Source organism: Zalophus californianus, chromosome 1, assembly GCF_009762305.2.
Source record: "Zalophus californianus isolate mZalCal1 chromosome 1, mZalCal1.pri.v2, whole genome shotgun sequence".
In the NCBI taxonomy this organism is placed as follows: Eukaryota; Metazoa; Chordata; class Mammalia; order Carnivora; family Otariidae; genus Zalophus; species Zalophus californianus.
In genome coordinates, this window is record NC_045595.1 from 144,497,808 (window position 1) to 144,520,158 (window position 22,351).

At 53.5% G+C, this 22,351-nt stretch overlaps 1 protein-coding gene across 2 annotated transcripts in view; it reads right to left on the reverse strand.

Annotated features, from left to right (window-relative positions):
* Positions 1–22,109, reverse strand: part of XXYLT1 (xyloside xylosyltransferase 1) — a 163,693-nt gene extending 141,584 nt beyond the window's left edge. For both annotated transcript variants that reach the window (XR_003518638.2, XM_027587300.2), the window contains exon 1: positions 21,517–22,109. Coding sequence is in view for 1 of the 2 variants with exons in the window: in XM_027587300.2 (XP_027443101.2) it covers positions 21,517–22,017 (501 nt within the window). In the remaining variant the exon portion in view is untranslated. The remainder of the gene's footprint in view (positions 1–21,516) is intronic.
* Between the last annotated feature and the right edge of the window lie 242 nt (positions 22,110–22,351).

Here is a 22,351-nt window from a genome sequence, read left to right on the forward strand (position 1 = left end):
TTAATCTCAGGAAACAAACCGAGGGCTGCTGGAGTGGTGGGGGGTGGGAGGGATGGGGTGGCTGGGTGACAGACATTGGGGAGGGTACGTGCTATGGTGAGCACTGTGAATTGTGCAAGACTGTTGAATCACAGATCTGTACCTCTGAAACAAATAATGCAATATATGTTGAGAAAAAAAAAAAGAAGAAGAAGATAGCAGGAGGGGGAAGAATGAAGGGGAGTAAATTGGAGGGGGAGACGAACCATTAGAGACGATGGACTCTGAAAAACAAACTGAGGGTTCTAGAGGGGAGGGGGGTGGGGGGATGGGTTAGCCTGGGGATGGGTATTAGGGAGGGCACGTTCTGCGTGAAGCACTGGGTGTTATGCACAAACAATGAATCATGGAACACTACATCAAAAACTAATGATGTAATGTATGGTAATTAACATAACAAAAAATTTAAAGGAAAAAAAAAAATCCCCCATGACCTCCCAAAGAACACTGCAGTTTCACCAGGAGTGACACCCAAAGGAATGCAGTTGGCAGATTCCAGCTTCAACCTGGCAGGCAGGAAGTGGCCCCAGGTGGGGGGCCTGCCCCACGCTCCCTACCCCCTCTACCCCTCCCCCCCCAGGTCCCCACTCCCCTGCTGGCTCTCTGGGACTGGACACAGCTAGAACCCAAGCAGGGATCCAGGGTACCCTCCGAGCTCAGACCAGACTCCAGGACGGCCTCCACCATTTGCCGGCTCTCCTAAGTTCCATGAAACCCCTCGTCCAGTGCTCCCCAAGATGTGGCACACACCCACGGCGGGGCGGGGTGGGGGAGGGCAGAGTACAGAAGAAAATTCTAAGAGGCACACAAACCAGCCACTTTAATACTTATGGACTGATTTTGATATGTAAAATACGAGAAAATTAGCAAAACCACTTCAGAACTATGATTGCGCAGGCAGTACCTAAGGAGAGGCTAAGGAAAAAGATTTAAAGAAGAGTCGGTTTAAAATACACATTAAGTAGATAATGCCACAGGCAGTTATGGGATTTGCGCAAAAACCGTGAAGGAAACATTCAAATGACCTGACTCGGGAGACACCGTTCATGTCCATCACCGCTTTTGGGGGGTGAGATGATGTGTTTAAAATGCCAAGCACAGCACTGACAGCCAGGCGGTGTCCGCGGCGTGAGGGCTGGCCTCCCCCGAGGTCAGCCCCAGCAGGCGTCAGGACCGGATCTCCAGCAAGCCCTCCCGTAACCTCAAGCCACGAGTCCCCCTGGCACGGCAGGACACCACACCGCTTTACCCCACCAGCCAGGCGCGGGCATCTGCGCATCATAAGCACCACAGGGAAGTGAGACGTGTGGTGGGCAGCCACGTGGACAAACATGAGCTCATTTAACCCTCGCCATGACTGTGCCCTTCATAAAGGGGACGTCGCCTGTCCAAGGTGGCCCGCTGGATGGCCAAGGCCCAGATCTGAGCCCAGGCCCTTCTGATTCTAGAATGCAAGCAACCTGCCAGTCCCTAGGGACTGCCCCCCCGCCCCACCTTTCTTCCTCTTTTATTCCCTCACCGAAGGCAGAGCCCCACTGTCTGGGGACTGACATGTTTCCAGCCCTCCGGAGGCCACAAGTCTGGGTGTGAATGAAGTCTGGTGTAGAAAGCCTCGTCATGCTCTTAACCCAATAAGCACCCTTCTCCTGCAGGGTCCCGAATCCCGCACTCCTCCCCAGCCCACAGCTTCCTCTCTCCCCTTGGCCAGGACGCTGGCCTCCTAAACAGGCCTCCCCCCTTCATTCTGTCCTCCACACAGCGGCCAGAGTGGCCCTTCTCCACTCAAAACCCAGCCACAGCCCCTCCCGTCATCAGTCAAAGCCAGAGTCCTCACGGGCACTGGGGCTGTGCCGGGGTCTGCGGTCCTCCTGTAGGGCCTCCCCCGCCACGCCCCCACCGCCACATGCAAGGCCTTGCTGCTCCCCGCACACGCCAGGCAACCTCCCACACAGGCCTGCACTGTTCCCCATGGTTGCACGGCCAACTCCACTCCTCAGGCCTCTGCTCAAAAGCCACCTCCTTAGTGACAGGGTCCCGGCCCTCTCAACTAGCAATCACAACTGCCCCACACTCCCGAGGCCTCTTACCCTGCTAACATACTGTGTAACTTACTCACCTCCTAGGACGCTGCACAACTTCCTCATTTGCTTGTCATGGAACAACAAAGAGATGAAATGAAACCTAGCCTTTTTGAGCCCCTACTTCACGGTGTCCCAGGAAGCAAAGCAAACAAATGTTATTAGCTCATTTAATCCTCTTCCTGCCAGAACATAAGCTCCAAAAAGGCAAGATACTTGACCTGTTCTGCCCCCTTTGTTCATTGATACACCCAGCACGTATCAATGTCCTGGGGTACTGCTGAAACCTATTAGACACACAGGTAAGTATGGCTCAGTCTACACGGACCTTAAAAATGCTCATTGCAAAGAAAGTAGTGCTCCTTTGTTCTGGCTTTCCTAAGTGTCCCCCAAGGACTAGCCACAGCCTTTGGCTTCCCCTCTGTTGGCATTACTCTGCTTTGGCCCTAAGCCCCTGGGATCTGAGGATCTTCCCTCAAACTGTGAGAACACAGACCACTTCACCGAGGAGATGGATTCATAGCACAGGGAAGAAACTGGTCATCAGGGAGCACCAGACCACTGTCACCCTGCAAGGCAGCCAGCCCCCCCAAGCCCCACTCAGACCTAAGAGCTGCCCAAGGCTCAGGCCTAGCAGCCCGTGGCTAGGAACGTGGATTTTGCTAATTGTACAAATGGATAGGAGAGACAATGTGGAGCTAAGAGCTCACACAGGTCACTGATCCAACCCTCTCATTTCAGACGGGGGAAACTGAGGCCCCAGTGAGGGGGAAGGGGCTCTCCCCAGGTTACACGGCAAATCACTGCCCCAAAAAGCCAGGCCTTGTGCCTTCTCAGACAGCTCTGCAGCGGTGGAGGTGAGACTCAGGGAAAGGCCAGTCCACCTCTACCTGGAGGCACCCTCCTCTCTGCTCTCAGCTACAGATATTCTGAAATGCTGGGGAAGGCTGGTCCAAGTCTCCACATGACCAGAAAGCTTGGGGTGGTGCAAAGGAACCCTCAGGTTTGCCCTGAAAGTTTCCCTCCTATCCTATTTATTCCCCAAGCGGGCCTCAGGTTTCCACCTCCTGATGCAAAGGCAAAAGGACCCGCCCCAAGAAAAGGGAGCCTGCACACCAAGTGCTTGGGAGGACGGAGAGTGGGCGGCAGGAGCACCGCACCGGACAAGAGCTCACAGTGCCTCAGAAGGACGCACAGGCTCCTGGGCCAGGAAATGCCTGTTCAGGTGTGCACTCTGGAGGAACCCAAGCACATATGTGTACCCAGACACACACCGGATGCTCACTGCGGCAACGTCTGGGTGACAGAAAGGGAACAACCCAGCCACCTCTATTGGGAAAATGGATAAACAGGTGTACACTTAATGAATCCTACACAGCAATTAAAATGAGCAAATAAGACCCACATATATCATCTTGGATACGTCCCAAAACCATATGCTGAATGAAAAAAAGAAGTATCAAAAGACTATATATTTAAGGACAGTATTTTTATGACTGTTTAAAGGGCACACGGGTGGCCTCAGTGGGTTAAGTGTCTGACTCTTGGTTTCAGCTCAGGGGCGTGGGATTAAGCCCCACGTCGGGCTCCATGCTCAGCGCAGAGTCTGCTTGAGATTCTCTCTCTCCCTCTCCCTCTGCCGCTCCCCCTGCTCATGAGCAGATGCTCTGTCTCTCTAAAATAAATAAAATCTTTACTATAACTGATTAAAATATAGAAAGCAATAAAAATACACATATCCATTTTTGTGGGCACATATGTATGTGATAAAAGTACAAAAACACAAATTCCACAAAGCTCACCCCCTTCTGATGTGTGATAACGAACACCTCGGGAGGGGTAGGATGGAGAAGAAGTAGGAGTGGGCTTGAAGCTAGATCCATAGTATCTTGTTTCTTTAAAAAAAGAATCTGAAGCAAATACAGCAAAACGTTAGCACCTATTGAACCTATATAATAATAGCATAATCTATTACGTTTTCTCTGGATTTTTCCATATTTAGGTGTGTCCTAACTTAAATTTTTAACATATAAGAAATAAAATACTGGGGCACCTGGGTGGCTCAGTCGGTTAAGCGTCCGCCTTCAGCTCAGGTCAGGATCCCAGGGTCCTGGGATCCAGCCGGCCTCGGGCTCCCTGCTCAGCGGGGAGTCTGCTTCTCCTTTTGCCTCCGCCCCTCCCCCCTGCTTGTGCTCTCCCTCTCAAATAAATAACTCTCTTAAAAAATAAATACAGTAAAATACCAAAAAAATAGAATACTAAGAAGAGACAAAGCTGGGTTGTACAATGTAAATTAGCTATAAAACTCTGTAACAGAAAGCCAAGAGGGCAGGCACTGAGGAGTGTTACTGCTGGGTCGTGATTTTCAGATATAATTTATGGGCATAGGCCCACTTCCAACTGTGACATGTTCCTTCTGAAGAGTCAAGGAAGAGCTCAGAGAACGATTCAAAAGAAGGAAAACACACACACACAGATGTTCTCTGTGGCTTATTTAGAGGGTGAAAAATCAGAAACTCCCAGGACAGCTTACAAAAGAAAAATGATAGTAACTGACAATACAACCGTACAAACAATAAGCACGAGACAAGACAGAAAGATGGGGAAACGTCCTCGAGCTGCAACCCCACATACGGGTCTCGCAGGAAGCACGCAACCAAGTGCCCTGGCTACACCCAAAACATGCCTGCGGTGGGCAAGACTCAAAGGCAACATGCAAGAGTGCGGACGGCTCCTTAGGACTGGACGCACAGCTCCACCCTACCCCAGCGGCAGGGGTGGGTGGGCTCTCCGGGGCTCCGCTCCCTGCTCCCCCCACTGCCCAGGGACTAGGCGGATTCCTCCGAATGCGATGCGTTCACGGGGCACTGAGAATCCCCTTCCATATTTCCAGGCGAGAACAAACCCCTCAAAGATTTCCAGAAATCCATTCCAGATGTGGCACATGTCACAGAAAAGGGCTCGGGGGTCAGCAGCTCCAGAAACCAAGAGGTTAAGTGCAGGGTCCTATTTCATCTCCCAGAGCTAGCTGCTTGAGACAGAGCTTTTGCTTTAAGTAAAGAGAAATGCTCTCGTTCTGCGTTTGTTCTCACAGTCTAGCAGCCCTCTGAGCAAGCCGGATTAGTACATAACTTCCGTTGCGCACATTTCCGATCAAAGCAAAAGCCGCTCCGTGAGTCTGAAGAACAGACAAGTAAGTGGAATCAACCTCCATAAACATCTTACGTCCTCTGCAAATCCTGCTCACCAACCTCAATTAACTCTCTAGCTGTTTGCTCTGCACCGATGAAGGGAGTCACTAGCTGAGTTGAGTCTTAAACTGGAACACTTAGAAATGATGCTCTCAGCCAAGTCCCAGCGGTGCCTGCCATCAGCGCACACCACACAGACTCCATGGGGGACGGCGAGGTGACCAGTGGACCCTGAGGACCCTGAGGCTGGGCACTGTGTGGCTGTGCTCCCAGAGGGCAGCCACCTGCCCCAGCCATCGGCCGGCCCCCGAGTGGGCAATCAGGGACCCGAGATTCTGGCTATGACGCAGACGTCAGCAGTGGCTGACCGAGGCTTGCCAGTTGGCCAGTGCCCTGTCCCCAGGGACCCAGGACCAACGGTTACTCTGACCTTATCTGGGTTAAACTCTACTACTCTGACCACAGGTTAAATTTACCTTAGAGCAGGTAGTCAGCAGCTAAAATAATGACCAGAGGGCACAGGCCCACTTCCCTACTGGGGTATTTCCAAGTCACTGCCTCCTTCCCAGGAGCCATTCTCCTGAGCTGAAAGCTTGTTCCTTTTCCGCTGGGAGGAAAAAGGGGACCACAGGGCCTAACCCCACTGGGCTCAGCCACCATCTCGCAGTTACCTGGCATGCACACGGGATATAATAAAGTGTGGGGGCCAGGGGATCTCTGTGCCAAACTTGCCCTTTTATAAGACGAACCTGAGCATCCATACAGCCAACCTGAGGCTGGCTACCTGTAGCAGGATCTGACCTGTGACATTGGATGAGCAGGTGCAGACCAGCAGGGCAGGCCCGTGAGATGGTATTGAGATGGTATTCTAGGGGAGGACCCGGGCAGGGTCCGGCTGCTGGAGGGCAGGACACACACCTGGACAGCATTCATGAGGAATAGGGTAGCCATGCCCAAGGTCCAGAGCAAACATCTGGTATGTGTTGGGCACAAGCAGGACTTTTAGGAACATTAATTCATTTAATTTCATCCCCACAACAATGTTTTGAGGCGGGGTGATATTACCGTGCCCCTTCCACAGATAAGGAAGGAGTTCGGAGAAGGCAAACAACTACCACTGCCTCCTCAAGGGATGAGGCAGAGTTGCCTCCTGACCCAGACCCATCCATAGTCAGTACCATACTCGCTCAAGAAACACATGCCCACCCCTACACTAGGCTGCACCAGGAGGGAGATCACACATAGACTGTACCCTTGAGCCCCCCATCCCGTTTGGCAGCTTCGCCAACACTGCAGACAGAGCTGGGGATCACAGAGGCTTCAGAAAACCGATAAAGGCACCAGGTCTTCAGAGAGAGGGGGCTCTCCAGCTAGGGTGGAGCCCCCCCACCCCCCGCCAATCTCCTATCCTGCCATTCAGTAAAGGTCTAGAAAGGTAGGGTGCTTGAGCGGCCCCTTCAAGGTAAGCTGGGCGGCAAAGCAGCAGAAATTGAAGTATCCTGAGCACCTACTGTGTGTGTGTGTGTCGTGGAGCTCAGCTCACATAATGGAGAGCCCTGCCACCCTGAGATCCTTTTACTAGATCCCGCTGGACTGCGGTTGATGGGGTGCAGACCCAGGCAGGGGACAGCAGTGGGATTCCTTCTACCACCACCGGGACGCTGGGGCCTGCCCCGGAGGAGGCCGGGTCCCCTCCACTGTGGAGAAGCTGCTCAGCGGGTGTGATGCAAAGCCATTCAGGGTAAACAAAACGAAGGCGTGTGCAGGGCAGTCACAGGTGGATGAGGCTGAGAACAAAGCCAGAAGACAAACAAGCATACGAGACCAACACAATCCAGAACTGGCTTCGGAAACACACAAAAGGGAAAGCAGGCAGGGAGACAGCAGGGGCAGGAGACACGGCTCCCAGACCCCTTTGTCCACTGCCCAGCTGAGTGGCTTTGAGCAAGTCGCTTGGCCTCTCTAGGCCCCAGTTTCCTCACAGGTAAGATGAAGGGACAGGACTACACAACCTCCCCGGTTCTCTCCGGCGCTGACCTCCTCTGGCTTGCTGCCAAACCGGGAAGGCGGAGTTCCGAACAGCACAGGCCGCAGAGACCCACACACCAACAGAGGCTCCCAGCTGGTTCTACGGAGCAGAACCTGGAGGAGTGAGACCTGCCCCATGCCGGCTCTGAGGTTCCCCTGCTCTTCGCAAGCCGCCTAGCAGGTCCTTGACCTGTTGACAAGGGAAACAGATATGCGTGTAAGGCCCCAGCGAGCAGCAAGCATGGGGGGCACCGTGCTCTCGGGGATCCCAGCGCTCACAGAGCCCTCCCCATGTGCAGAGACTAGAATGACCCAGACCTCACAGGCATGAGGGCAGAGTGCTTAGGAGTCAGAAAGACTGCTCTGTCACTTTGTGGCCGGATGACTCTGAGCAAGCTACTAACCCTGCTCTGGGCTCAGAATCCTCATCTGTGAAACCTCTTCCCAGGAGAGATTATGCCCTGCCTCACAGGGCTGGTCACTCTGAGGATTAAATCAGAGAGCGGGGACAGAATGTAGCATGGTGCCTGTCACTTACATGGTGGCAACGGCTGCTATCACCAATGACAAGGTCAATGGTAAACGTCTGAGAGAACTCGCGTGACTCCACGTCCCAAGCCAGGGGCAGAGGTCGCAGTTGAATCAATATCTCCCAGAAAGGGAGGGGCGAGTCAGCAAGGAGGACCTGGCCAGAGCCATTCCAGGAACTACCCCAGGAAGAGGTGAACCATGGCTTCAAGCCCCCCCCACACGCCCCTGCCAATCTCCTATCCTGCCATTCAGTAAAGGTCTAGAAAGGACTTGTCCTCTACACTTCCTAGCACCCAGTTTCCACATGCCAGTAAGAGAGTCGTGCAATATTTATTCAGGGCTGAAATGTCCCTACCCATCTTACAGATGAGAAACTGAGGCTCAAGACACTGAAAGGCCTTGTCAGTGGAAGCCAGGGTCAGAGAGAGCCCCAGAACCTAGGAACATGATACCTGGGCAGGACTCTGCCCACCATACCTCAGCTCAAATTGAGTGCCAGCCCCAGGCACTGCCTACCAGCTGGGGGCTCTGGGCAGATCAAGTGGCCACAGCAGCCCTATCCGTATAAGACAGAAAACACAGGCCAAGCCCCTTCCACCTCCCCTAGACCAACATCAGTAGCTTTTCTTAGTAATACAAGGGGGAGAGCTCTGAAACCCAAAAGGATTCTCCAAAACACACCTGAATCTTCCCAGCTGGTCTCAGGTGGGATGACTTCCTGTCTGGAGAACCTACATTAAAAAGCACAAGAAAGTCTTCTCTAAATCGAGAGGCCCTGGGGCGCCTGGGGTGGCTCAGTCGTTGGGCGTCTGCCTTCGGCTCAGATCATGATCTCAGGGTCCTGGAATCGAGCCCCACATCGGGCTCCCTGCTCAGCAGGAAGCCTGCTTCTCCCTCTCCCTCTGCTACTCCCCCTGCTTGTGTTCCTGCTCTCAATATCTCTAACAAATAAATAAAATCTTTAAAAAAAAAAAAAAAGAAGCCTCCATCAAGGGGCCGAGGACTCCACATGGCGGCCAGCCACATCCTACGTGTCAGAGCATGCTCCCGGCATGTCGGAGAGGAACACGGAGGCCCGGCAGCCCGCTCACTTCCCGAAGGCCCCGGGAGACAGCCTCATGGCGGGCATGTATAGTGCACGGCCCACGTGCACTCAGAACACCTCCTCCAGTTCAACAAACTTGTGCCAAGTCTTGCTCTACCCAGGGCGCTGGGCTACATTATGTCCTGGAAACAGAGTGAAAGACGACACAGCCCAGCCCTCCAGGAGCTGGCAGAGGGGCCAACTGCAGCACAGCGGCAGCTCAGAGGAGAAGGGCTAACCCGGAGATGGGCAGGCGATGGACAGGGATAGCATCCTCCGGAACTTGAAGAGTAAAAAGTGATGCCAACAAAGAAGGGAGGGACGGGTGTTCCAGGAGAGGAAGCGACAGAGCAAAGTCCCAGGGGCATGAATGGCTGGGAGCGCACCCAAAGTCCAGGCAGCGCAGTAAGGCAGAGTGCTGACACAGTCTGGCCAGCGCGGGCTCCGAGCCTCCCTCCGACTCTTCTGGAGTCCTGACTGCCCAGGCTATGTCTGACTGCTGCCAACCAGCCAGAGAGCCATGCACTCACTCAGCCAGATGGTGCCCTCTCCTTCTGGTCATGACTCTCCTGCCACGTACAGGAGACAAAGCCAGTCTGTTGCCCCAGCTGCCTCAGTTCCCCCCTCTGTAAGATTGGGAAGGTCACCTCCCCACCAATTTACAACGCCTGCACCTCCCCAAAGCTCTCTGAGTGCCACAGACAGACCCGCCATCCTCACAAAGCCGGGCTCAGGCACACCTGGAATCCCCTGCCCTGGGTCTTCCTGCCCCCACCGCCCCCCACAGCAGGTGGCCTGGGACACCCTGAGCAAAGCTTGCACGACGTCTCATCTTGTACAGGTTTTTCGAACAATGACTAATCCACTCGTCCATCTGCCAAAGCCTATGAAGCCCCTCAGACTCCCACACTGACCAGGATTCAAGGAACCTGACCATGGGGGGCAGGTTTCACAGAACCTGCATCCAGGACAGCCATGATAATCTGGCAACAGCAAGGCCCCTCACAGCGCTCAGTGATGTATGAGCCATAGGGGGTGAGGCCCAAGACCCTGCGAAGAGGGATGGGTGGGAACAAGGGATATGAGCAAGCTCTGGGGATATGTGGGTCTCCCCAGTAGCCTGGCTTTTAAAAATCATTTACAGTTTATACTTCACAGAATTCTCAAAAACTTTATGAACAATTACTGTGTGCAATCATACCAAGAAAACAAATCAAACACCACTAAAAGATAAACCTGAAAAATAAACAAGTTTGAACTGGAATCTCCTAGAAATTTCTAGAATTGGAACTTTGAGAAAGGAGCCTTCAGAGAGAAGACTCCATTCCCCAGAAGACACAGCAGGATCATCCATGTTGCCTACATGAAGACTATAAAGCACAGACTCCAGCTTCACCACCCTAATGGGAAACAACAGCACCCACTCCAAAACAAAGGCCAAATCAAGTGGCATTCGCTGAGCCTCTGCCCAAAACCAGATATGTGCTCGGCACACTGGGGAAGGGAGAGATGAAGACTGGGGCCTCACCCTCCTCGTGCATTGTTAAGAGGGGTTAGGGAGTTGGAAGGGAGGGTCAGAGGAGAGAACATTGTAGTTTGGGGAACCGAGGAAGACTCAAAATAACATGAGGACACCCTGTGCTACAGTCTAAATGTTTAGCTACACCCCCAACACCCCCCAAATTCAGATGTTGAAATCCTAATGCCCAGTGTGGGGGTATTTAGAGGTGATGCCTATGGGAGGTGAATAGGTCACCGGGGGGGGAGCCCTCATGAATGGGATTAGTGTTCTTATAAAAGAGACACCAGGTGAGGGCACAGCAGGAAGTTGGCAGTCCACAAGCCAGAAAAGGGCCTTTGTTGGCACCCTGGTCTTGGACTTCCAGCCTCCACAGCTGTGGGAAATCAGTATCTATTGTTCACAAGCCACCCCGTCTGTGGTAGTTTGTTACAGCAGCCCCAACAGAAGAAGGCATCATGAAATAAACCTGGGCAGAACGCAGTTTTGCAAGCTCGTTGCACTGCCGGCCAATTCAATCAGTAAGCACTGTGCTTTCTCAAATGCTGAGGAAAGAGTCCCTCCTCCCAACACACTACTCAGGTACCATTAGGAGAAGCCACCATTTATTAGCCAGTCACCTGCCACAGGTCAGGCCCCAAGCTGCCTCATTGTATCTCCTAGCCACCCGTGAGGTCACGGGTGAGGGGAAGGAGGCCAGGGGATTATCTCCAGGGTCACGCGGCTCCCAAATGCCCCAGACGGCATCTGCGCCTGGGGCTCCGGCTCCAAGCCCGGTGCTCCCACCCTGCCGGCCGGTACAGACGCCACTGGCGGCAGAAGGGGGTGGTGAGCTCCAGTGAGGAGAGGGAGGGGGCCACAGGGGGGCAGTGTGCCCCGGGCCGGCCCTCCCAGAGCAGGGCAACAAAGACCAGCCTCCGGGACACTTGGTCCCACCAGTGGGAGGATCACTTCCTTGGAGCTGCTCAACAGGCATCACCCCCGATTAATAAAACAAATGGTTTTAATTTAAAGCACATTAAGTTAACAGCAGGCTCTGTGCCCTTGACAGGGCCTGGCTCCGCTCCTCAGAATAGGCACCTACAACAGGGGTGGGTGCGCAGCGTTGCCAACAGTTAAAAAGCCCTGCTCCACGCAGTCCAGCAACACGGCCACAGTGACGGGCCGGCCAGGAGGGGGGCACTGCACCCCTACCCACCAAGCCTGCCTCACGGAGACACGGGCCACTCCCCCGAATTTCCACCTCGCGCGGGGAGACCTACGGCTCTGTCCCTACAGGACCTCCTGGCGGGGGACAGGGGCCGCTCTGCCTTCACGCAGCTCTAGTCACATTTCCCCCTTTTTAAGCGGCAGGCCGCCTCCCTTCTCCCGGAGGCCCGCACGTGCTGGGTGTGATGCGGGTTCCCGGTGGATGCACCCTGGGAAGCTGGGGGGCTGTGGGCAGGGCCCGACTGGGGGTCCCTTGGCGGGAACAAGGGCGGGCCAGAGGCTCGGGATACAGGATGAGCAGACACCCCCTCTCCCCCATCCACAGGTCCCTCGGACTGTGCGGCCAGGAAGCACTGATGTCTTCTCCATCCGGATGCAACCGTCCAGCTTCTGTTTTATCCACCTTTTCAAAGGGCCTCATCAAAGCCGGTTTACACCCGGCACAGGAAGGAAATGACCGCCCACAATCGCCACGCAGACTCCCTTTCATTTCAATCTTCCTCTCTAAAACCCGGGAAGGGGGAGGGGCGGGGAACGCTCGTGGAGAACGAACAAAAACAGCTCGGCTGGAGCCCCAGGCTTCGGTGGTGGGAGAGCGGCGCGGGCGGGCTCTGGCGCCCGGCTCCAGCTGAGCAAACGCGGGGCGGCGGCGCCCTCCAGTGGCCGCGCGGAGCGCCGCACTCCTCGGCCCCGGGAGGAGACCCCGCCCAGGGAGCAGGAGAGCAGCCCTCCCCCTCACTGGGTCTCAGGGACAAGGCGGTGACAGGCTGGAGAGGCTGGTTGGCCCAGTGTGGGCTGCACTCCTAAGCTACTCCACCTGCGGAACCCCTGGCCTGGAGACCGGCGCACTGATTCCAGCCCCGGGGCGCCCCCCAGCGCAAACCCCCAAGCAGTGGACACACCACATGTGTTCCCTCCAGTACTGACGCCCTGGTCCCACTCTGGCACAAGGCTGCTGGAAAGCGAGCCCCCCAACAACCAGCAGGGCTTCAGGCTTCCCTGCTCAGCCAGAAAGATCAGTGGGGACACAGTGCCCTGAGGCCCAGTTGGGATGGGTGAACACAGGCCCAAACATAGGCCCTGCAGGGGGGGTTAAGGTGAGCTGGCCCTCAATTCACTCTCCCAAAAGGGAGTACAGACTGCTGATAACACTGACGCCCAAAACGAAGAGCCTGGGCTGATTCTAACCCCAGCTCTGTGTGGCACTAAGTAAGTCACTGCCCCCTCCACCCAGGTCTGTCAGCTCACTGGGAGGATGCTGCACCCATAGGTTCAGAATTTCCTTCCAGCTCCAAAGCTTGGTGATTCTGCAGTGTTCTGGGAAGGCGAGGGAGACAGACGCTGCCCTTGCAGCACGCACAGTCTTTGTTCAGAATGATGTAATTAATTATTTGGGGCCACTGGGCAGGGGGATGATATAGATTGCGAGGTGGGCTACAGCCCAGCCCTCACTGGCTCCCACTCTCATGGGTGTCCCCTCCTCCCTAAAGCATGATACAGCCCAGCCCCATGACTTAGTCTGGGAGCTCAAGTAAGTCTCCTGATCTGTCAGCCTTGGGGGCTCCTTCACCCGTCACAGTGATGCTCAAATGAGATGTTAGTAAAAGCCCTTTTATAAACTCTATAAAGTGCTGAACAAATGTTACTATTATTCTCCTAATCAATTCTTCATATGAGTAACATCGCCTCATTGATTTTAGAAATAACATTACTATATACATCCGAAATTTCTAAACTATATTCTTCAGAATACAAGTGTTTCCAGAGATGCTATATAACATCTTTCTGGGTGGGGCAGGGAGTGTCAAGGTACCTGGGTTTTCTTGTAAAATGCATTTTGGTAAACACATAAGAAAAATATCAAAAACATGTGTACAGTTGTCCTTATCAATATGTAATCATCTTGCCATTAGTCACTGGGGAAATGCTCATCAAAACCACAATGAGATGCTACTTCACACCCACAAGAATGGTTATGATCAAAAAGACAACAGCAAGTGCTGGTGGGGATGTGGAGACCCTGGAACCCTCATACGCTGCTGGTGGGAATGCACGATGGCGCAGCCGCTTTGCAAAACAGTCTAGCATTTCCTCAAAGGTTCACATATGGCCTAGCCATTCCGTGCCTGGGTATATACCCACGAGATGTGAACACATATACCCACACCCACACAGAAACTCATAAACAAATGTTCACAGCAGAATTATTCACAATAGCCAACAAGTGGAAACCACCCAAATGTCCATCAAATAATGAATGGATAAATGTGGCAGGTCCATACAACAGAATATCATGCAGCCATTAAAAAGGATGAAGTAGGATCCATGCCAAGCAAAGGAAGCCAGATACAAAAGGTCACATACTGAATGAGGCCACTTTTATGAAATGTTCAGAACAGGCAAATTTATGGAGATAGAAAGCAGTTTGTGGTTGCCAGGGCTAGGGAAAAGGGGAGTGGGGAGTGACTGCTAACGTGTATGGGATTTCTTTTGGGGGTGATGAAAATGTTTTGGAATTAGTGGTCATGGCTAAACAATCTTGTGACTTTTAAAAACCACTGAGCTGTTTATTTTAAAGGGTTGTATTTTATGGCATGTAAATTCTAGTTCAGTTTTTTTAATTGCAAAAAAAGAAAAATGTGATTATCTTTTTAAAATAATCAATGGGAACAGAAAACAGAAAACTGTGAGGAATTCCCGATGTCCAGCTTGAACATTACATCTGCGCCCTGAGGCCCTCACAGCATTTACCAACCACCCATATATCAGTGTGATTCAGCTCTAGGATGGTCCCCGACCTATGTTATGGGCTTTGCCTTATAGTTATAACACATTATCTGTGGTATTATCTATGGAATTATCCAGAGTGTATCATATGGGATACAATAACCATATAAAGCTATTCCCTACAGATCAATGACTCAAGTTTTTCCTGAGAAACACACAACAGCTGTTTCACGAACATACTATAATTTAAAAGAGCTCCACTGGCAAATGGGTTTAGTAACGCAGCACTGTTCTCTAAATTCTTAGCAAGAAATGTCAGCCTATCTTTCCAAAGAGCCTCTCATTGCAGGAGGCATTTCTCAGATCCCCTCTTCCGGATTTATATGCAAGGTACCTGCTGCTCTGACGGGCTGGAGAAGCTGCCTTTGAGAGAGAGAGAGAGAGAGAGAGAGAGAGAGAGAGTGTGTGTCTCCCTCCCTACCCCCCCCCCCCGCCCCCCGCTTGCCATGAGCGTCATCGGTGCTACAGCCCGCATGGCGCTCTTTGCACTTCTGCCAAGCCCCAACCATGAGCTGAGGTTCTCATCTTTTCAAAGCCACTCAGTTTTGCTCGTGCCGAAGCTCTGGAAACGTCCCGGTGTGCCCAGAGCTTCCACATCCGTCAGCCACCTCCGTCCTCAGCACACGCTCCTCCTGGAATCCAACAACTGCCTTACGTGTGGCAAGCACGCGGCTTCCTTCTCATTCCTAACCTGTCATCTGGGGACTGAGCAACCCAGCCTCAGGCTCTGAGGAAGATGGGGTTCGACGGAAAAGGGGCAGATCACTGAGAACTGCAGGATTTCCTGGGTTTAGCTAACACAGCCCCCCATCAGTCAGTCAACTGTGAACACTGAGAGCCTCGAATGTGCCCGGAACTGTACTAAGAATAGGATGGTGGGGGGGGGGGAAGAGGGAGCACCTCTGTTTCCACTGCCTTCTACATGGGGGGCTCTCCCCTAGACCGGCATTCCTGGCCTCTTGCTCCCCACCATGCACCCTAACACCTCCCTTAGGGTAGGAGGAGAAACTGAGCTGATGGGTGAGTTTGGAAGGCATGCCTGCCCTCGCCCCTTCCTCTACTTCTACTTCGCCCTTCATCCTCTCCTCTCCCTTCCCCTTCTCTCTCCCCTCCTCCCCTCTCCTCTGCCCCCTTCTGGAATTACCTGGGGAGAGCCTGCCCACCCCTGCAGGGAGGCCAGTGGCTGTCCAGGGCTGTCTGTCCCTCCAGAAGTCTGTCTGATTCCTGTGTTTCAGGTTAGCAGGCTGCCTGTCCCTAGTCTATCATTTCCAACTTAGGCCAGAAACAGGAATGGCATTTATGGGGTTCCTGCCGACCTCAGCAGATGAAGAAGGGAAATGATGTCCTGCCCTCATGGAGATAATGTTCTAGCAGGGAGAGGAAGACTGCAAATAAATAAAAGGATGGTTATTTTCTCAAGCATGCCGAGCACACTCCCACCTGCAGCCTTCCCACACGCAGCTCTAGCTAGAGCTCTCTCTCTTCTAGATGTCCAAAACTCCATACGCTCTCTTCCCTCCATCCCTGCTCAAATGTCACCTCATCAGTGGGGCCTTCACCGACCACCTCGACCCACCAACGGCCCCTCCCTGGACACATACACTTCTTATGTCCTTACCCTGCTTTGCCTGCTCTAAACTTCTCACAATCTGACTTGCTCTCTCTGTACTTGTTTATCTGTTTAAAGTCTCTCTCATCCCCCACAACCCTAGACTGTAAGCTCCGCGAGAGCAGAAAACTGGTTCCGTTCCCGCTATTCACGGGCACAGAGTAAGCGCTCGTCTGTTGAACAAATGAAGGAAGAAACAAATGAATATGTGCTACAAATAGGCTGATGGGAGAGAGGATGAGGGCCCAGGTGGGGGCTGCTTTAGAAAAGGGTTTCAGGGAAGGCCTTTCGAAGTGGCTACCATTTGAGTGATCACACAACGAGAGCATGAGAAACACACACACCGGGCACCCCTGGGGTGGGGGAACCCCGCCAGGCCTCTGCGGGGAGGGCTGGCCACCCCAAATAGGAGGGAGGAGAGAACCACACATAGGTCATGTCAGTTGAGCGATGCCAGGTGCTCCGGGGCCTGCTCACTGTGTTGATTTCCCCAGAAGTCAGTGCGGTGGGGTCATGCTGTGAGCCTGGATCCATGAGCCACTCGGCAGCACTGAGCTGAGCATGCTACAGAACGGTAGCATCAAATCCTCACTGCTACATGGGGGGGGGGGGGGAGGGGTCTGATTCTCATTTACAGACGAGGCTTCAGAGGCCCTGAACGGCGAGGTGGAGGACCCATGGTTACCCAGCTAGTAACTGGCCAACCGCACTCGAAACTCAGAGCTGTCTCACTCCCTCAGGCCATCTCATGCCCAACCCACCCACCACATTTTTGCAGCAAGACAGGATGAACATGAGTGTGACGCTCAGCAGTGTGGGTCTCTGGATGGCAGGGGCTGTGCCTGACCCACGTCTGTGTCCCCTGTAGCTGCGAATCCAGGGCCCCACATACAGCAGGTGCTTGGTCAGGCCCGGGGTGGCCTCCTAAGGGGTGGGGCAGGGCTAGCTGGTCGTCTACCCCAAAACTTGCTCTCCTCTCCTTCCTGATTAACAGAACTCCTATTTTTAGCAGAGGACTCCTTTTTTTGATTCTTCCTCCACCCCGCTACAACACAGACATGATGGCTAAAGCTGTACCAGCCAGCCCGGCCCACGAGGACAAGGGCTGCTCCCTAGGGAGGGCGACACGGGCCACTGCAAGGAGCCTAGCAACCTCATGACTTCGGGAAGCCCCCATGCCACCAGGAATGCCTACCTCTGGACTTCCATTTGGATGAGAAATAAAGCTCAGTCTTGCATAAGCCACCACAATTTGGGGTTTCCATGGCATATTCTATCAAACCTGATAGAGCAAGGAAGGCTGGTGAAAAAGCTAAGTCTCGACGTAAGTTTTAGAAGTGTAGGATTCCTCTTGACAAACAGAATGAGGCAACAGATGGCTCAGAAGCAGAGCAAGCAAAACCCCTTAGAGGGGACAGCTTGGGATGACAAGTGAGCTGGAGTCAGGAGGTCCTGAGTGGAAGTGGTATCATAAAAACAGCATTTCTGCAAGACGAATGTAGCAGCCTTTCCCAGGCCAGCAGAACCAGGAAAGCCTGGAGGACAGAGAGCAGTGCAGCCAAATGCTTCCTGAATGCCCACTGTTTGCCAGGCACTGCACTCCCAGCGAAGGCTACACAGACAGGATGGCTGAACTGGGTCTGAAAGGTCGGCAGGAGAGCCCCCGGCGCTCCTGTGTCCCCTTAGGGCAGTGAACTCCCCCGCCTGCCTCTGCAGCTCCATACAAATTCAGTTTCCCAGGTCCCACAGGCGGGGGCGGGGCCCAAGATTCTGAACTTTTAATAAGCGTACCCGCATGATTCTGATGCAGTCAGACCATGGACCTATTTATACAGGCTGGCAGCTAACCTGATGCATGGAACACAGCAGGTTTGAATGCTTATTAAATACGTGAAGAAATAGACTTCCATACTGTTAAGAGACAAACCAGTATCAAAAGATTTTCAATAATAATGGAAACAAGATTTTTCTGGTGAAGTGAATGGTTTTTTAGCTAATATTTAAATAGCCAAAATATAATCTGAGGTCACTAATAATGTTCTGTGATCTACTTCTGCAACCCGTTCAGCTAAAAGGTATTTCAGTTTCACTTGAAAATGGCCTTACAAGAGACCTCTGGGTGTGAGCACAGTTCCCACGCCGGCTCACCGGAGCTCTGCTCTGCAGCTTACAGACGTGGTGGAGCCCAAGGACCCACACTGAGGGAGGAGGCTGTCTCCAGACAGGTGGCTGGGCAAGGAGCTGCCTTCCTCGCCCCAAGCTGTCCTCACACACTTCAAGGCAACTCTTCTCCTGGGAGTCAACTGTCCTTATTACCTGACCTTCCAAGACAGAAGTGCTCTTTAAAGAAGAAACATGGTATATGATGATTTCACTCATATGTGGAATTTAAGAAACAAAACAGATGAACATAGGAGAAGGGAAAGAACAGTAAAATAAGATAAAAATAGAAGGGGAGGCAAATCATAGGAGACTTAACTATAGAGAACAAACTGAGGGTTGCTGGAGGGGAGGTGGGTGGGGCATGGGGTAATTGGGGAATGAGCAACACTGGGTGTTATATGTAATGAATCCCCAAATCCTACTCCTGAAACCAATACTACACTATATGTTAACTAACTTGAATTTAAATAAAATATCAGAAGAAAAACAAAGAAGAAACAGGGTAGAAAGGGAAAAACACTGACCTAGGACATGGGTCTAGTCCTAGCCAGGTCAGTAACTCCCCAAGTGGCCTTGGGCAAGTCTCTTCACCCATTGTGCTATATGCTCTTGAAGGTCCCTTCCAGCCCTGATGCAACCAGGATGAGAATTTCTACAGTTTCCTTCTTCCTAATTAATACTGAAAGATTAATTTTTCGTATATAAAATGCACTCCCGTATGAAAGGCATGATGTTCAGTGCTGGGGATACAACATTTAAGAGAAGACAGGGTCCATGCCCTTTGTCTACCTTGTCTTGAAAGGTAGACAAATATTTCATTCAATAATTATATAATTACAACAGTGATAAATGTTACTTGGTGCTATGGGAGTGTGTAATGGGCTCTCAGGAAAGGTTTGCCAAGGAAACAACACTGACACTGAGACCTGAGAGCAGAGCTAAGGATGGGGGTTGGGGTAAGGAGCCACTCCAGGCAGAGGGAGAAGCATGTGTGAAGTGATGCCAGAAGAAGCATTCCTTTCAGGAATATTCCAAACCTGAGGGAGAATCAAATGACCAATAAAATGAAGCCAACCTTTTAGGGCCATATATTTAAAGAAAAAAAGAGCACCTTTTATTCAAAAACAGAGAACAGACTCAAAATCTGACCTCGAAACGAACAGGAACGATTTTATGCCGAAACTGATAAACTCTTCTCTGACCACAGCCATCCAGCTCCAAAGCCCCCAGACCCTCATTTGCCACGCCTCAGCACAGATGCTGTCAATGTCCTCAGGTCGTCCACAGCTGCTTCCGGGCCTGGGTGACCTCTGGCTATCCGACCGAGCACAGCAGAGGGAGGGAGCATGAAACACAGACACCACGATGGGGACCTGGCCCTGAGGCCAAGATAGCTGGTGCTGACTATGTGCCGGGCATCACGCACCGGCATGAGAGGTAAGACCCGCTATGTTCGTAGCACCAGGGGGCACCAGGGAGGAGGAGGGAGAGGAAGACGTGCCTTTCAGATGGGGTTTCCCTGGAAGGCTCCAAAGAGGGGACGGAATCTGCAGATGGCCAAGACCTGGAGATGGAGAGAGAAAGAGTATCCTGACAGCAGCTAGAAAGCCCTGAGCACACAAGAAGTTGTGGCTGAAGCTTGAGAGAAAGGGATGGGTAGAGATCTGGCCCAAGTTGCTACCTCTGACTCCATGAAGGGAAAAAACGACAATGCTGGTCTTCAGGGTAGAGATCCAGTCAAATCCCAGCTCTGCCCAGAATGGCCCTTTGATCAAGGGCCCTTGGTTTTCTCCCTTGGACCAGTACAGTTTCTCAAGCATTAGAGTCCTAGGGATCACCCAGGACAGGCTGCCAGGTCTCACCCTGAGATTCCAGTTAGGTAAACTGGGATGGGCCCCAGGCTGAAAAACCCCAGGTCAGACAGTGGGTCAAGGACCTGGATTCTTGGCCTCCTATAGCATGAAGTCCAGGCCCCGGGGCCCTTCCCTGACTATGGTGTGTGCTCCAGACAGGCTTACTTGTTCTGGGCAGGGGACAGATCTTGTGTGCTATGGGGAGAAGCGGGAATGGAAAGCGGTGGAAGGCTGGGCATGGACTATCCCCAAGTCTAGGGACATTCCAGGGAAGGTGAAAGCTAAGTAAAGAGTGGCCAAGGGCCCAGGAGGGAAGGAAGGACATCCTAGGCAGAGAGTACATCTTGTGTAAAGGCACATTCAGCACAATCAAGATCTAAGGTGCACATAGGAGGACAAGAAGCAAGGCTGGAGAGGAGGGCCAGGCCCACAACACAGCCCTCCTAGAAGTTGGGACTTGAGCTGACACAGATCCCTGAACTCTGCAGGATCCTGGCAGCAGCTCCCCTTGTCACTCACTGGGCACAAACACATGGGACATTACTCTTATCTCACTACCCCTTCCCCCACCATCAGTCTCCATCCTTTAAGATCACCTACTAATCCTATCCAAAAATCAGACCTTGGATCCCCTCTGTGCAACTATTAGGTCAAAATGAGGCTAGCAACTTGACTGAAACAATTAACACTAAGCCAGGAACCTAACCTCTGACAAGCAGAGCCAAGAGATCACGGGAGATGATGGAGAGAGATAGGAGCTGAGCTGCCACGGAGGCAGGTTGGTCCAGCCTGGGACAAGGTGTCTAGCTCTGCTGTGCTCTCCCCAGATCTTATCTGTACCTCTTAGAGCTTTCCCTTCCTCCCTCGGAGGAACCGGTGGCTTCTCTAAATGGGTTCATGACCCTTGAGAGTGGGGAAGAAGTCACAGAAAGGGGATGAGGTGGTTCACACTGTCTGGGTTTGGGCTTAGCCAGTTCTGACTGAAATATGAGAGATGTCACTGCAACTTCGATTCACGCGACCTAAGACCCTGTCCAGCAGACCCTGAACAGAACGACTACTGCCCTCAAACGATCTGTTCCAACCTCAAAAGTCAAAGACTGGGGAGTATAAAAAGCACGGACTGCGAAGGCAGTGCTGGATCCTGCAAGGCCAGCAGAGAGGGGGCGAGCCAATTCTCGGGGGAGAGGGGTGGGCAACGGGTCAGGGTAGTCAGTCGACACCCGGCAGCACTCCTGCACCCGCTGAGTGCTTCTGCCTCCTGGACACGCCCCCCCCCACCCCCCACCCCGGACGCTGCCTCCAGCATAGGGCGAAGGCAGGTTTCGGGCAAAGCTGGGGCAATGTTGGAGGGAGGGGGGCGGGGAGCGACAAACGTATGGGGTGGGCCATCCGCCGGGAACCCCCAGCCGCAGTCCCGCTCACCTTGCACTTGAAGCCGGCGGCTGGCGGCAAAAGCTCTCGCAGCAGGGCCTTGGCCACCTCGCGGCTGGCCTCCTCGCTCACGAAGTGCAGGTTAAGCACCTCGTGCGCCTCGAACTTAGCGAGGCGCAGCAGGGAGCTGAGCGCGACGCGGGCCTTGGCCTGCAGCGCGGCGTTGTGTTCCGCCTTGGTGAACATCATCAGCAGGTGATAGTCCACCGGCCCGGGCCCGCCGCCCTCCAGGCTCTTGGCCTTTGCGCCCGGGGCCGGCGCCACGGAACCCCGCGCCACCTCTGGCACTGGCGGCGAGGGCACGGCGGGGACCCCGGCGCGGGCCTCCTTCAGCCTCTTGGTGGCGCTGGAGAAGGTCTCCCGGCCCGAGCCGAGGTAGTAGAAAGCACAGACGGCCAGCGCCGCGGCCAGCAGCAGCGCGCAGTAGTGGGAGCGCACAGCGCCCAGGCGCGCCATGGCCCGAGCACATGAGGGCCCGCCTCGCCGACCCATGCACCACGGACCCGCGGACAGAGTAGCCGAGGAGCGGCAGCGGAGACCAGCGCCCTGGCAGCCACTTAGTAGCCCAGGCGGCGGGCAGCGGCCATGGCGGGGGCGGGGCCGCGCTGCCCGGAGCCAATCCGCGGGCGCTGATGCGCGGAGAGGCTGGGCCAGGGCTGCCCGGCAGCCGCTGGGTCCTAGATTTAGAGGGATTCGAGACGGGAAGTAGCCAGCGGCGGGTGAGGAGGACTCAGACTTCGAGAAAGCCAGCGCGGCCGTAAGGTCTGTCAAAACTGGCCGTCCTAAATGCCCAGCCCCAGACGCTAGAAATCGAAGCTGAGCCTTG